General features: G+C 40.2%; 2 protein-coding genes and 1 long non-coding RNA gene across 3 annotated transcripts in view; all 3 read right to left on the reverse strand.

The window, feature by feature from the left end:
• Zasp52 (Z band alternatively spliced PDZ-motif protein 52) overlaps positions 1–1,874 on the reverse strand; it is a 60,700-nt gene extending 58,826 nt beyond the window's left edge. Inside the window, exon 1 of the mRNA XM_017085129.4 lies at positions 1,679–1,874. The gene's annotated coding sequence lies outside the window, so the exon portion shown is untranslated. The remainder of the gene's footprint in view (positions 1–1,678) is intronic.
• Positions 1,875–4,222: 2,348 nt separating this feature from the next.
• On the reverse strand, positions 4,223–6,281 carry LOC108017870 (chymotrypsin-like protease CTRL-1). Its single transcript, XM_017085030.4, has 7 exons — positions 6,050–6,281; positions 5,915–5,960; positions 5,696–5,859; positions 5,026–5,523; positions 4,919–4,967; positions 4,717–4,850; positions 4,223–4,662 (listed from the first exon to the last, which is right to left on the reverse strand). Exons 1-7 carry the CDS (start codon positions 6,246–6,248, stop codon positions 4,295–4,297), a joined length of 1,458 nt encoding a protein of 485 aa, XP_016940519.3. The 5' UTR covers positions 6,249–6,281; the 3' UTR covers positions 4,223–4,294.
• Positions 6,282–6,469: 188 nt separating this feature from the next.
• On the reverse strand, positions 6,470–7,567 carry LOC139352509 (uncharacterized). The gene is made up of 3 exons (XR_011603720.1): positions 7,359–7,567; positions 7,033–7,300; positions 6,470–6,981 (listed from the first exon to the last, which is right to left on the reverse strand). It is a non-coding gene; the product is annotated as an uncharacterized lncRNA (long non-coding RNA).
• Between the last annotated feature and the right edge of the window lie 4,189 nt (positions 7,568–11,756).

Raw genomic sequence — 11,756 nt, forward strand, 5'->3', positions numbered from 1 at the left:
GGCGACGACGACTGCCAATGTCTGTCTGGCTTTTGTGGCCGCCTGGTTTTGTTGTTCTTCGCTCGGGATATGTATTTTGTTATTTGGCTAATTGTTTGTATTTTGTTTTCATTCCCCAACTTTTAACGGCGCAGCCAGCTAAATGCCGATGTGCAATCCGTCCGTTTCGGGGCTATAACTCATAGTAATCCGATAATTGCAGCTAGTGAAATGGGTTTTACTATTTTGGTAGTTAGCCATTGAATAATATAATCATATAATTACATTTAAGAGTTCCAAAAAAAATATTATATGATTTTATTGATAATTTAAGTGTACTTAAGACGATTACGAAAAACACATTTATAGGTCTTCCAGTTCTGAAGTATTTTGGTATTTTATATTTATACTCTGATTTTACCCATTCATTCATTGATTTTTTTTATTTTTTAACAAAAAAAGGTCTATAGAATATAACTTTTTGTAATGGTTTGATTTGTTTCTTGTTTATTATTATACCTATTTATTTTTTTATTTCCCTATGCCTATGAAACGCACATTTGGCCCGTCTCTTTGAAGTTGAAAACAAGTGCAGGTGCTTTTGGCTGTGCTATTCAGTTTCTGCTGGTGAACTACTTCCCGTGATCTGTTTTCCTTTAGACCACAACAAAGTGCTCATCGAATTGGGAACAACAACCCCGGGGAATTTGGGTCACAAAAGATCCTGAGTGCGTGAATCATGATCTACCCGATCCATTAACCATTTCCCAATAAACTATTAATTATGCCTTTGGGGTCACACATCCCCCATAACCTTTTTGAGATCGAAGGTCGCTTTAATAAAGAGATGGCTCTGGCTAAATCGAAATTTCCACAAATTCAATTTCGAGTGCACGAAAAGTGAGCCATAAAACATTAATATGTTAAAATGTAGCCACGGCGCGCTGGGCTAACAAAAATAAACGTAAAATATGTTTTTGCCAGCGCTGATGTGCTCAATCAAGCAGTGAAATGAAACGAAACGAATTGAATCGTATCGTGGCAAACAATCCACAAAAAAGCTGCAGGAAAACATGGCTGACTATGTGGGTAAATATGTATAATATAATATAATATTTGGATGTTTTATGCAGCGCGTATTTGTGTCTACATCATCGCATCACAACGCGGGCGGCATAAAAAGCTCAGGCGAGTTAAACAAGAACGGCATACAAGTAAACAAATAATAATAAACCCTCCACCCATCACCTATCTTTAGCCCGAAAAAACAATTTCGGCTTTTTAATTAAATCATGTTGAGTGGTAAAAATAATATCAAAAAATCTGGCGCTGTGCGCAATCCAATCAAATCACTAAAAAACACTGTTCTAGCGCTTGTTTCTTTTATCGTCAGCCGATTAAGATGCCGAACAGCCGAGATACGGACGTAATTAAGTTTAAAGACCGCATCTCGACGATCTTTAATGACGATGACAACGGTTAGTTACACAACAACTTGCGGTTAACACTTTTGCTTTTTAATCAAGGGGTTAATTGCTTGAATGTGTCTTTGATTTTCGGGGATGCTGAGTCAACGGTCAAGCTTTTTGGACCATGAATCATGAATCACACTCGAGCCCTGTGCCTCGAAACCGGCTCTTCTCGGCCGTTTTGAAAACTTTTTGGGAGGAGGCAGGCAAAAACTGGCCAAGACACTTACACTTCACTCGCACTTGTTGGAATCGCAAGCGGATTCGAATCGTTCTCTCTGCGAAAATGAAAAGCGATTTGTGGGGGGGGACCGTGACCGGGAGAGTTGTTTCTGGACGTTTTGAGAACTTGAGTACTGGCTGCTCGGCTTTATATCTTTCGTTCCAGGCTTGTATCTTATGCTGTTTTTGGCGAGACAACCGCGCGCGATCGTTGCGTTCGAGCGAATGAGGGCTGGGATCTCGGGATCTCGACGACGACGGGTTGTTTGGAGTCGCACTGTAAGACGAGCGCCTCACACAGATACTCCCGCTCACCCACACACCGCCACTTGGCCAGCTCTCTCTCCCTCTCTCTCTCTCTGTTTCGCTCAATCAACAGGTAAGCGTTTGGCCGAAAGGTGCGCAAATGTATCTGTATATTTGTATCTTTACCTGTATGCGGCACTTGCTGATAAGATAAGGCCAGAAAAAGCCGAAAAAGCAGAAAAAGCAATGCAAACATTTGTAATATTCATGAATTTCGCAGCGTGTGATAAAGGAGTACCATTGCCAGGGAATCGAGTATAATCGCATCATTGGGCCTGGATCAATAATTTGGCCCAAGCTAATTTGCAGCAAATCGCGCTGTTTTTTGCGAACTGCAATTCTATATTTAGGTTGCATGCCACATCGCACCGAAACTGGTTCCTCCAGTTTCCTGATAATCTGGGTGACGGCTACACAACCCAAAACAACAGCGGCCCCAACACAACAACACCCCGATTCTGGCCGGGCCAATAGCTCCACTGGCCACCACTGTCTGATTTTCCTTTTTAGCGCCAAAAAGAAAAATCAGAAAAGTCGGTGAAGATACATTTTATGCACACCCTATTTACTAGAGGGGAATTATTTCTTACCAAGAATTCAAAAAACCCTGTAAACCATTTGTAAACATCTCTAACATCATAATAATAACAAAAACTCATCAACTTAATTGGCATATGAGTTTTATTTTCAACACTTCACCCATGTTAAGAAACAAAAATATCACAACTATAAAAAAAACTTTGGGCATAACTAATAATATTTTTGGATTTGCAGAAGTTCTCTATGGATATTACAAATTCATCATCTAATTGATAAAATTATAATTTTCTGACCTACTCCAAGCTAAGTTTCCACACTTATTAAATGTTTTACAAGACTTCCTGTATACTAAGTCTAGTCAATGGGTTTTAAGTTTTGTGAAATAAAACTTGAGAACAGAAAAGTTATGCAACTTGGCTGCAAAATCGCCAAAACTTTTTGTAAGGGTAACACTACGCCAAATGCAGTGCCTCCCAAAAAAAAAAGGAAAACAAAAAAGCGATCAAACTGCGCAGTTGGCCGAAACCGGTTGCCGCCTTGCAGATCGCCAGCTTTAGGCCCTTTGCAGTGATATTGACCAAGAGCGAGAAGCGGGCCAACAGAACGGCCGAACCAGCCATTCGTACCCCCGTTCCCTCGATATGGAAGGTGAAAAGAACAAACAGAAACCAAAAGTGCTAGCCCCCCGACTTTGGCTAATGCACGCGAAGGCGGCAGTAAATCATTTGCCAGCTATTTTGTTTGATCAGGGTCCACCGATCGGACTAGAGACCCCAGGACGGACTTTGCAGAGAGCCCAGGCGGAGGAAGCGACATCGCGCAGTCATCTCGAAAATGTCACGCATGCGCGTCGGCATGCGCGTAATTGCATTGAGGATGTGCGGCGGCCAAGAGGATGTGCCAACTATATAATCCACTTGGCTTGGCAATTTAATGAGCGTTAAAATACAACAATTGTCTGGGAATAAGCCGTGAAAAACCAGCAGCTGACACATAAATTGTGATCGGAGGTGACATCTACGAACTGTTTAAAGACAGTTCCCTTGACTTGCACACCAAAAACCTTTACCATTTACTTTTTATTAGCTTAACCAAAAACTTATCATGTGCCTTACATGTTTTCTTTAAATTTTGTACAGTGGCGCCACAACAATCGATTAATCGATATTTCAAACTAAAACCCTTGCCTGAGACCTCTAGCGTCCATTTACCGAAACACCGTATTTTACATAGATCTTACACTGAAACAGCGACACCTATGCGGCTCAGCTAAAAAGTAAAGTTGTAGTATTTTTTAAGAAGAGGAAGAATGGTTGGCGCCCTTTTTTAAAAAATTGAATTAAAATATTGATCTTTTTTGTAGCGTTGGATCACAGGAATTTTTCAAAAGAGATGCGGTCGGGTTAAAGTATTACAAAAAAATGTATGACTATTTTTATATGGATACAAATTTAATAGCTTCGATTCAGAACTCAATCATTGAAGATCGTTGCATCTTTATAACCTTTTGATGCTATATTACTGACCCTGAATCAATTTTTTTCACAAAAATATATTCCTGCTGCATATACATTAATTCGATAGGAGATGTTCCTTTATCAGCGATGTTCTGTGACCATCGCTGATAATTTGACCATATATTCTTAAATTTATTGCAACATTCAAATTGAAATCTGCCATTCGTCCCTCCTTTGTTGTTTATTCCATGCAAATTACACATTTATTTTTACTGTCCGTTTTGTTTTTATTCCCTTTACTTTAAGTAAAAGCTAAGCATTTTAAATGACTAGACTATTAACTGTATCCATTATCCAATACGCGTGATTTTGAACATTTGTAAGAACGACCAGGCTGTTCTTATAAAAGGTAATTATGCCGATAAGAACGTACCTATTGACACCGCGTACACTTTGAAATGTACCTACTATTGAACCAGGTTTCTGATACTTGAGAACGCCCCGATTCTCGACACAAAATTGGTTAGTTCCAACTATCATTCCTATCTTTTGGCTGCAAAGCGAATTATCGACGGGGACTACATTTTCTTTACGAACACCCATAAAACCTTCCTGGTTAACATTCAAAAGTACACTTAAAGTCCTTGGTGCCTTCGGGTTCATGACAATGCAGATCGGTTTTACCGCATCTAGAGTAAAAGTTGTTATCAAGAATAATTCGATTGTTAAGGTCACGTAGTTACCTGAGCCTGACACTTTCTCAGTTAGTTTAAGCAAAGCAATATTGTTTTTTACTGATCCTGGTGAATATGAAAAGTGGGGGTGCTGGTGGATCGATTCCACATCAAGACTCTGCTGAAGTTTGGTGTTTACCTTTCTATAATGTAGATGTTCATGGAGGAAATTTTTAATATATAAATAAATATTAATAACATTTTTACTTACATTACAGAGGGATTGTTAAGGAAAGCGCTGGCCACTGTCACGACAAATTCTTTTTTCAAAAGTAATAAACTTAATATTTGTTATAAAACTCATAAACAATTGCTTACGGTTTGTTACTAGCGCTCCAGTGAAAGAATTCTGAATCAGAGACACCTCCCAAAGGCGAACCAAAACTTCCTCCGTCCAATTGGTTCTGCACTCCTCGTTGAAAACCTGAACCGCCTTGGTTTCGGCACCTCGCACATTATTATATATCCAGTCCTGGTAGGCCGTCACCTCTGTGTAGACGCTAGCCGAGCTGCATAAATGTCTGCCATGTCTCACGATCCCAAATAGTACATCAAGTCTTTTTCCGCCGTAATATAAATCTGCCGTCAGGGGACCGCCAGGGATTCCCTCACAGAAGCCTCCATATGCTGTGCCCACACAGATCTGGTTGTGTTGCCGTATGATACCATTTCTCTGGCAATCGGTATCAACCTTATGATAGAGATCTACGGTCTGCAGCTCTTGGCTTTTTCCACCCCATCCGAAGGCTCTAAATCTTGCAATTGTTCCTGAGCTAACCACGTCATCGAAGATAATGCAGATTGGCCGGATATGGGCTAAAGGCACACAGAAATATTAAAACTAATGAGTCGATCAAAAGATAGATTGCGAAAATGTATAGAAGTAAGATCTCAGTTAAGTCATTGCATACTTTACAGATACCACCGGGTGTAAAACTTAGGACACTTTTGTGTAGATTCAAGACGAAATTCTATCTTATTGTCTTACCATTGTATTCCACTTCCCCGAAGAGTCTAAGCAAAAGTATATCGTTTGTGCCTTTGTAGCGGTCAAAATCGCGATGCTGAATAGCCGTCGCAACTCCGTACTGATCGACGGTATTGCAGTACGATGGAGTGCAGGCCTTATCGTACTCTCCCAAACGTACAAATCTAGGGAAAGACGGTCGTTAAAACCCAGTATGGCTTGTAGTTCAGTATTACTTACATATTTCTTCTATTCCCTATGCAACTCGCAGTCGTTAGGACGAAGACTAGAAGAAAGTAACATTTTTATAAGAAGTTTTACGATCCAATCATCTTTAGTAACTCTGGAAAGTGTGTTCAATGTTCATATACTAACGTTTGTGAACAAGCGTCCCATGGCAAATAAATTCATCATTATTGTATATGCTTGCGATCCACGGAGTGTCACCCAGATCACTTTGATAGTAAAATTTATTTGTGACCGTCTCGTCATGGCACTTTTCATCCAACAGCTGGGATAATCCCATGTGGCAGAGCACCATCCCGAGCAGAACCAACGAAAGCCGGGCAGACATTGTTCCCAGAGAAAATCTTCTGTACTACTGACGAAAGAAGATCACACATAAGTATAACTAAAGCCCCTAGACGAGCTTATCAATCAGCTGTCGATTTAATACCCAATCAAAAAATTATAATCGTGAATAAATATAAATATATTCAGACCGAAAGAGAGGCTCATAAACAGCGATTCTGAAAATCATAATGTAATCTATTGAAGTATACCCGGTTGTAATAATTCTTTGGAACATGGGTATATTTATTTATATAATGCTAACAATTAAATGTAAACTAAATGCTTAATGGGTATTCTTACAATGTAATGTTCATAACATTTTGAATTTCAAAAATGATATATAAATATTATTGGATTATACCGCCACAGTATCAGCTATCCAGCTGCTTCATCTCTGTACATTTGTGTAGACCATATTGGCACTGAAAATATCAATAACGTAGCTTGAGATTTCAGCCTGAACGTAGATTGTTTTTTCCTGGTACGTGAAATCGGCAGCCAGTGGTGCGCCGGACTCCACAGTATGATTTACATTTTTGCCGGCACAGAATTGCTTATCACTTAAAATAAATGTATAAAAGGAAACAGCTCAACTATTTCGGGTTGGACGGAAGGTATAAAGAAAGTCGCTTGATTCTCCAGAGGTATTCTTTCCCAGCCCTATATCGTGAAGTTTTTGATCTCCGATAAATTTACCGTGTCACTCAAGATTAAGCAAATCGGCCAAATGTTGTCTGCAGACAGAATAAATAATGAGAATCAAATAATATAATCCAATAGATTACCATTGAATGTCACTTCGCTTTGCATCAATAGACCTATATCATCTTCTTAAAGGGCTGAACTAAATTTGGAATGGGGTATCGTAGCCTCCACATTAATTTGTTTCATGCATACGCATATCCGGAGAGGGCACGATCTGTTTGGCCCTCCCAGGCGCACGAATCTTGAACAACAAAGTTTCATCTTTATTATGATTTTAAGCTGCCCAATTTCAGAGTAATACGTACAGTATGTTCTTTTCTAAGCACTGCGCTGATGTGACGACAAACCCTTGAGGAAATGAAAGTTAATATTTGAGTTTAACTTTAATCTGTCATCTTTTACTTACGTTTGTGAGCAAGCGATCCATCGCAAACATATCCTGTATCATTGTATAGGCTTGCAAGAAAACCAATATTTAATTGTTGGTTGTCCTCGCCATCCATTACGTTTGGGCGACTTTAACCACCTCCAAAAGTTGAGATAAACCTCCATGGAACCAGCACAAGGCAAAAAAGCAAACGAAAGCGCGGTGGACTTCAATACGTGCGGATCGATTTAAAATGACTGACCAAATCTTTAATAATAGAAATACCGAAAAAAAATTACTAACAATGTCATTTTCGTATACGAAAACTTTAAATACTGTTTTATACTGAAGGAAAAAGGCTTTGCAACAAAACGTTTTGTTTTCACTTCCATTTAAATAAATATATTTATAAGAATTGCTTTTTTATATCAACAAGAAAATTAAAACAAGAAGAATCTTAACAGAGATCAAATTATTTACCATTGATAAGACGTGAAAAAGCATCGGGCCGCTATCGATCCTGATCAAGAATATTTATATGGTCGGAAATCTACCTTGTACCACAGAGTATAAATATTAAACTCAATACTCTTTGCTGTCGAAAAATGAAATATAGGCGTTTACTCTACAAATTTGATTCTTAATTAAAAATGAAATCCAGGTGGCGCAGAAACCGAAAAACGAAGAAGTTGTTTAACTAGAGGCGCTCTTATCGGGCAGTATTAACATATAGGTGGCGCCCTTTTTACATGTAGATATTTTGCAGGGGGTACTTTTTTTTCAGTCGGAAGTTTTCTACACCACGCGGGGGCTCGGGAAATAAATCCCCCACCCAAAATGTGAAAGGAAATATGGAATTAAAAAGTTTGCAGAAAAAAACAATTTCTAAAACCATCCTCCATTTTTCATCAGTATCAGGGCCACTAGCTGAGTCGATCTAGCAATGTCTGTGAGACCCTCAGTCCGTATTAACGTCACTATCTCGGAAACTATAAGGGCTTAAGTGTTGGTTAGTGCTAACATTTAACATTGAATAGTAGAAAACGAAAGTTGGTTTAATTCACGACCATTCTAACGCCCAAAAAGCGAAAAATCTACATTTACTTTATATTTAACCGTTACACCTAGGGTTCATCTGTCTCCCTTTTCGTTGACCGATGAGATCTTGAAAGGTATAACAGCTAGAAAGTTGATATAAGCATGCGGATTCTAGTGATTCCAGAGTTTGCACCGGTCGCTCTTAATGCTAAAACATTTTGAGCAATTTAAAAAATCTCTAAAGGGCCCTTGAGAACTGTGTATAAAAGGGTCTTTTATTATCATTCGCACCTACCCACAGAACAATCGGATAGAAAATATTTGTAAAAGGTTTGTATGACTTTTTAAAATAAAACAAAAACATGCTTTTATATACATTTCTCGGATGGAAAATCCCAATCTGAAGAACAAAGTACAGCTTTCGTACGAATTTTTAAGACAGAAAATACTCGACTTCAGTACTTTTTTAGAACCTTACGGTTTACAATCAAGTATGAATAATTCTTAAATCTAGTCATATTTGTACTAAAAACAAGTACGATTTATAAATAAAGTAGGAACGTTACAGGCATGATTAAATTCTTAAATCTTTGTATATACATATATTGTAAATTTAAACTGGGTTTTAATTATATGCTAGCAGAAGATATAAGTATTGGAAACTGAAAACGACTTAAACGAGATATACCTAAATTACATAAATATAATAATTACTTATGACTTGCTGCTTACGGGCATTAACACTGTGTATTTTATGCGCCCTATATACCGAGCACATCCAGAACAAACTGTTGGGAATTTGTAGAGTTGACAGATACTTGAATACAAAGTGTGCTTAATGTCAGACCATTTTCAGTACGAACAGTCTTAAAATGGTAAGCATGAAATCGTTCTTAAATCAATAATATTTGTACTTAATTTTAGCACGGTGTTTTTTTTCTGAGTGTAGAGTAAAATAACTATTGGTTTTTTTAACTCCTATTCATGACCTAAAAAAAATTGCGGCTCCAAATGAAACGCCCATAACAGTAACATCTATCACGAGCCCACATTTTTCAAGATTTCGTAGAAGTGTTAATGGTATTTTGAGGATTTTCCATAAGCCATTTGACTTAAAATTAAAGTGGGACTTGTCCATTTCGATTCCACACAATTGTAGCAAATGGGATGTTAAATATGTTGTTAAATACATTAATGTTTAATACGCACTTTACATCCCCTTGCTATTGTTCTGATATCATTCACCTGATGGAAGATCGATTCTTTAGTGATTGCACTTGTCAACTGGAACTACCGTTATGAGATTCAAAGGATGATGAACACACAGTGCTTGGGCACGTGCCCATGAGGACATCACGAAAACGGGCCCTAACAATTTGACAATTTAATGTGACGACAGTCATCAAGCTGCAGGTCCGAAACTGAAAACTCTGCTTGAGGAGCTGAAACCGAAACTACTTGAAAGTGAAGCTCGGGTTCAGGATCGTGCCCGCCGACAACATTAGCAGCGGAGGAAGCAAGGCTATAATTATAATTCCATTACCGGGGAGCAACAGGAACAAGAACCCAATGGGTAAGGTGCTGCTGATCCTGCGACGAGATCCTGCGCAAGTCAAAGACAATTGAGTGGCGTAATTGCCGAGCCGGCAACTAATGATGGTTGGCCCAGGATAATGCGGGCCGGCCCGTGTTAATGTGGCCAGAACGCGCCAAGCTGGCTGACGAGCAGGTGAATCGGTGGAGTGGCCTCCGAAATGCGGAAGTATGCGCATTTCGCCCGATTCGCAGCGCCTTCGATCCGATCCGCATTTGATGGAATGTCCGAAACGCGCACTTCCCGTCCCCTGCCCCCTCCCCTGCCAATTAGGATGCCACTCCGCAGCTGCCCAGCTCAACAGTTAAATAGCTCAGCCACCAGAATCACCTTAACCACCAAAACCACCTAAATCCAAGCGCTCAACTCAACGCTTTTATGAGCCGCCAGGTGGGGTCGACGCGCATTCGGCGATAAGAATGTCATAACACAAGCTCCCAATTAACTGCGTCGCCCGGCGGAGGAGGAGCCGTGATTCGTGGCTCGGACCCCATCCGCCTCCGTCCGGGGGCTCATTTGCATCTGCGGGGCGTGGAGGAGTCCCTCTGCCATCCGTCCAGCCATCAAACCTTCCAGCGGAAGGTGCCACTTCGGCGACGCAGCGGGCGATGGTGCGATGTCCCAGCTCGAGGAGGAGAACGAGAACCACTCGAACCAGCGATTCAGCGATCCAGGACAGTGATGTCAGAATTTAAGATGGTATTTATGTCAAGAAAAAGCTAGTAGCTGAAAGTTTAGATACAAATGTTTACGACGGCAGCGACTATTAGATACCCGTTACTGAGCTAAAGGAAGTGCGAGGGAGATGGAGACATGCCTGCAGGAAAGAGGCTGTTTAGGAGATTGCACACTTTATTTGCTTGTAACTTTTTCATGAATGATCCGATTTGAACAATTTTACGCATAAAGCTGGGTGATAGATAATCAGAACACTTACATTTTTATAAAATAAAAAAAAAAAATGGGCGCTAGACGGTAGAGGTGGAGAAACATCGATGTTTTTCGATGTTTCATCGGTGTTTGCCTGTTAAAACATCGAAAAAGCGATACTTTCTGCAACTCTAGTAGATGGGTCTAAGCTTTATTGGCCTTAGTGGGCATTAGAGTGGTAGTGGCACCCTTTTGAAATAAAATTTCGCTATTAAGAAGATCTACAATATGCATGCCTAGTCCCAACTTTCTAGTTTCTATAGTTTCCGAGATCTCAGCGTTCATTAGGAACGGACGGACATGACTAGTTCGACTCGGCTAGTGATCCTGATCAAGAATACAATACTTTTTGGGGTCGGAACCAAGGATCAAATTAATTTTAATTCTTAAGTTCATAGTCCTAATATGAACATTTAAAAATGGCTAGTTCTGGCTGCAATCCAGCCGAGGTGGCCCCTCTCTTCAAGGAGAGCCGCGCAGGGAGTCGCACAGATATCCATCAACGTGTGGCGTGTTAGGCTCCTGTAAGTTGTTAACTCGACTTTTATTGCCGCACAGTCGGCCGCTGGACCACCGAAGGGTCATTGGCTCATTGGATTCGACTTGAAATCGATCCATGGATCCATCGGCGCATCAGTCGCCTCGTTTGCGAAAGATCTTTCGAATTCGGCCGGTTCACACCCAGGGCCAGTTCACTTCATTTCCGCCCCTGCGGCCCCAATCAATGGCCACTGGCCACAATAAAGGTTAATTATGTAAATGTCACACAGTTGCTACTGTTGTCCACCGTCGTCGAATCCATTTTCATTTCCATTTCCCACTCCAGTTCGATTCCCAGACCCATTCCCATTCCCATTCCCAGTCGCACTGCCCAT

The sequence above is a fragment of the Drosophila suzukii genome, chromosome 2R, assembly GCF_043229965.1.
Source record: "Drosophila suzukii chromosome 2R, CBGP_Dsuzu_IsoJpt1.0, whole genome shotgun sequence".
Classification (NCBI taxonomy): domain Eukaryota; kingdom Metazoa; phylum Arthropoda; class Insecta; order Diptera; family Drosophilidae; genus Drosophila; species Drosophila suzukii.

Bases quoted from the DNA above. Each gene is read 5' to 3' on its own strand.
- LOC108017870 (XM_017085030.4), bottom strand. From the start codon at position 6,248: ATGTCTGCCCGGCTTTCGTTGGTTCTGCTCGGGATGGTGCTCTGCCAC. The intron at 5,524-5,695 runs GTAAGACAATAA...GTGTGCCTTTAG, and splicing joins CGGGGAAGTGGAATACAATG to CCCATATCCGGCCAATCTGC. The intron at 4,968-5,025 runs GTAAGCAATTGT...TTTTGAAAAAAG, and splicing joins TGGAGCGCTAGTAACAAACC to AATTTGTCGTGACAGTGGCC.